A 2,884-nucleotide genomic window follows, 5' to 3' on the forward strand; every position below is an offset into this window, starting at 1 on the left:
CTTAAATTTAATATAGTACTGAAGTGAGGATACGAAGACACTCGAAAACCATTCTTTTTTGCTGGGTACAACGCAGCCATTACAGTCCATGCGAAACAATATTCATCATTATTTTTAATGTTTACACATGCCCGTTTCGAACTAATCGTTTTTGGCAATTTAATATAGCATGACCCTTTTAAAGGCGAATACCTATTAATGTTCGTTTCAAGATACTGAATTTCTAAAAGAGACCACCCACTTCCCTTTTCCTGGAATTCATCTATCTTTTTACAAAGAATTTCAGAAACAATCTCCAAGAAATCATTAAAAATATAGTTTTGATGTATGGCAATATTTTCTGTTGCAAATGACTTTATTTCCATGGAATCATCTTTAGGTAGAATTACTTTAACAAATAGTTCAAAGTTTATTTTCACGTTAACATGATTAGCTAACGCAGAGTCAATAAGTCTTTTCAACTTTGAAGCAATGCTAAGCAAGAACGGCCTTGGGCAAGTAGCAGCTACAGCGCTATCATCATCCGCTTGACGCTCGCGCTCTGCGCGTATACGATAAGAAGCTATGCGGTTCCGAAATGCTGAACTAATTTTTTCAATGCCTGTATCAAACTGTACTGCACAGTTATTTTTATGTTTAGTGCTACGCAAGTGACCTGGGAAGGCTTTACTTTTAACAGACTCTTCACAAATTGAACAGTAAATAGTTTTACCCATGTTGAAAGAGTGACAAATTGGATAAAGACAAGTAATTAAGACACAAAAATATTATAAGTTGAATAAAAGTATAATTAAAAACTTACAAATTAATTATCTTAAAACTAAAATAGACACCTACTTCTAAAGATTAAAAAAATCACTTAAACTCACTATTTGTTCTTATAAAATATTGGGTCCTTGTGGAACCGCCGCTTTGCGTCCCTTGCAATTTTTTTTAATTGCACCCAGAGCGGATCGTTGGGCTTCACCCTCAAGCGCAACTGTGCAGTCCACTTTTCAGCCCGCTGACGAGGATCCAGGTCGATGATGTCGCAGGTGTTAAACACCTTGACATCGAAGAAGATCTCCCCCTCTTCGACCAGCTCGACCTGGCGCGTCACGCCATCAGCGACTCTGCGGGCCAGGGACGACCACAGCGGCGACGCTTTCGGGACTGGCTCGGGGCACGGTCCGTCGGAGTCGTCGCCGAATAATTCGCTCGAAAGCGATTTCGCAGACTTGGTTGTGGCACTGAAATGATCAAAGTTTAAATTATAATAAGTTCAGGAAAACAATATAGGACCCACAGTTTGAAATGTATGTCAAATAATAATAATAATAATAAATATCCTTAGACATTTTACACTGCGCTTTTAGTCCCAAACTAAGCAAAGCTTGTACTATGGGTACTAGACAACGGATATAAACATACTTAAATACTTTTTTGTAAATACATACTTATCTTATTTTACATAGAAAACACCCAGTCCAATACAAACAATTATGTTCATGCACACAAATGTTTGTACTGTGCGGGAATCGAACCCGCTACCTCCGGAATAGTAGTCCGTTCCGAACCACTACACCAAACGGCCGACAAATGAATATTTAAAAAAAAATTAATACATACCTAGTGGACGTCTTTTTCTTTGATTTAGAGGTGGCCGAAGGTGTTTCCGCCTTGGCTGATTTTTTCGCCTTCTTTGCGGGTCTGCAATTTAAATACAAAATAAATTATTAACAATCGTAATTTCCAATGTTATATCACAATTAATGTGACATTAAAAATACACAACCCACAAAAATTACTATACTTATAGAAAGGTATACTAGGTACTTGTAATCATTATCTCAGATCCTGTTACTTTCCTACAACCACTTCCTGAGCATTTGAAATTATAGTATGTACTGAGTAGTAATAAAGATAGTATAGGTATTTACTTACTGTGGTGGAGGCTGTTCTTCGAAGTCCGAGGGCTCAGACTCAGAGTCCCAGGATGCCACCTTTTTCTTTGATTTAGAGGTGGTCGAAGGTGTTCCCGCCTTGGCTGATTTTTTCGCCTTCTTTGTGGGTCTGCAATTTAAATACAAAATAAATGATTAACAATCGTAATTTCCAATGTTATATCACAATTAGATGTGACATTAAAAATACACAACCCACAAAAATTACTATACTTATAGAAAGGCATACTAGGTACTTGTAATCATTATCTCAGATCCTAACTGTTACTTTCCTACAAACACTTCCTGAGCATTTGAAATTATAGTATGTACTGTGTAGTAATTAAGATAGTATAGGTATTTACTTACTGTGGTGGAGGCTGTTCTCCGAAGTCCGAGGGCTCAGACTCAGAGTCCCAGGATGCCACCCGTTTATTATCTGATTGTGACCTAAAAACATTTTTTTTGTTACCTTTTGGTTTTAATCTTTATTGAGTACAACACTAATTCTTAGTAAGACAGAACTAGAATCGAGTTTTTGTGCCGGCGGGAATCGAACCCATTTCAAATCCATGTCAACTACATAACAAAAAACTTAGTGCAATACAACAAATAACTATCTAATCACTTAATAATCACAAAGGAAACTTACGAACATTTTGCGAAGTGAGTAAGCAGCACGAGGAGCACGAGAAGCACGATGAGCACGAGGAGCACGATGAGCAGTTAGGCACTACTTGAGTGTTCGTCAATAGAGGAGACTCGATTGATGGAAAGACTTCATGAAACTTATTTATACTTAATTTCATGATGACACACAAGCAAAAGAAGCACGTAAAACACACATGTTGGAAATGTGTGTAAATGCACTGCTTGCATTTCTATGTTCATGGGAAAATAACATAATGATCAAATTTCATTTTTACTGTAGACTGATTTTTGTAGCATCTAAAACAGCACGA

General features: G+C 37.1%; 1 protein-coding gene across 1 annotated transcript; it reads right to left on the minus strand.

Annotated features, from left to right (window-relative positions):
* Positions 1-623: 623 nt before the first annotated feature.
* Positions 624-2,664, minus strand: LOC135086263 (uncharacterized). Its single transcript, XM_063981067.1, has 4 exons — positions 2,579-2,664; positions 2,292-2,372; positions 1,609-1,689; positions 624-1,229 (listed from the first exon to the last, which is right to left on the minus strand). Coding segments are annotated over exons 1-4 (525 nt in total). The 5' UTR covers positions 2,581-2,664; the 3' UTR covers positions 624-868.
* Between the last annotated feature and the right edge of the window lie 220 nt (positions 2,665-2,884).

This window comes from Ostrinia nubilalis, chromosome W (assembly GCF_963855985.1).
Source record: "Ostrinia nubilalis chromosome W, ilOstNubi1.1, whole genome shotgun sequence".
Taxonomy (NCBI): domain Eukaryota; kingdom Metazoa; phylum Arthropoda; class Insecta; order Lepidoptera; family Crambidae; genus Ostrinia; species Ostrinia nubilalis.

Coding starts and splice junctions, on each gene's coding strand:
- LOC135086263 (XM_063981067.1), bottom strand. Junction 1,690..2,291: donor GGAGAACAGCCTCCACCACA/GTAAGTAAATAC, acceptor TTTAAATTGCAG/ACCCGCAAAGAAGGCGAAAA. Junction 1,230..1,608: donor AAGAAAAAGACGTCCACTAG/GTATGTATTAAT, acceptor TGATCATTTCAG/TGCCACAACCAAGTCTGCGA.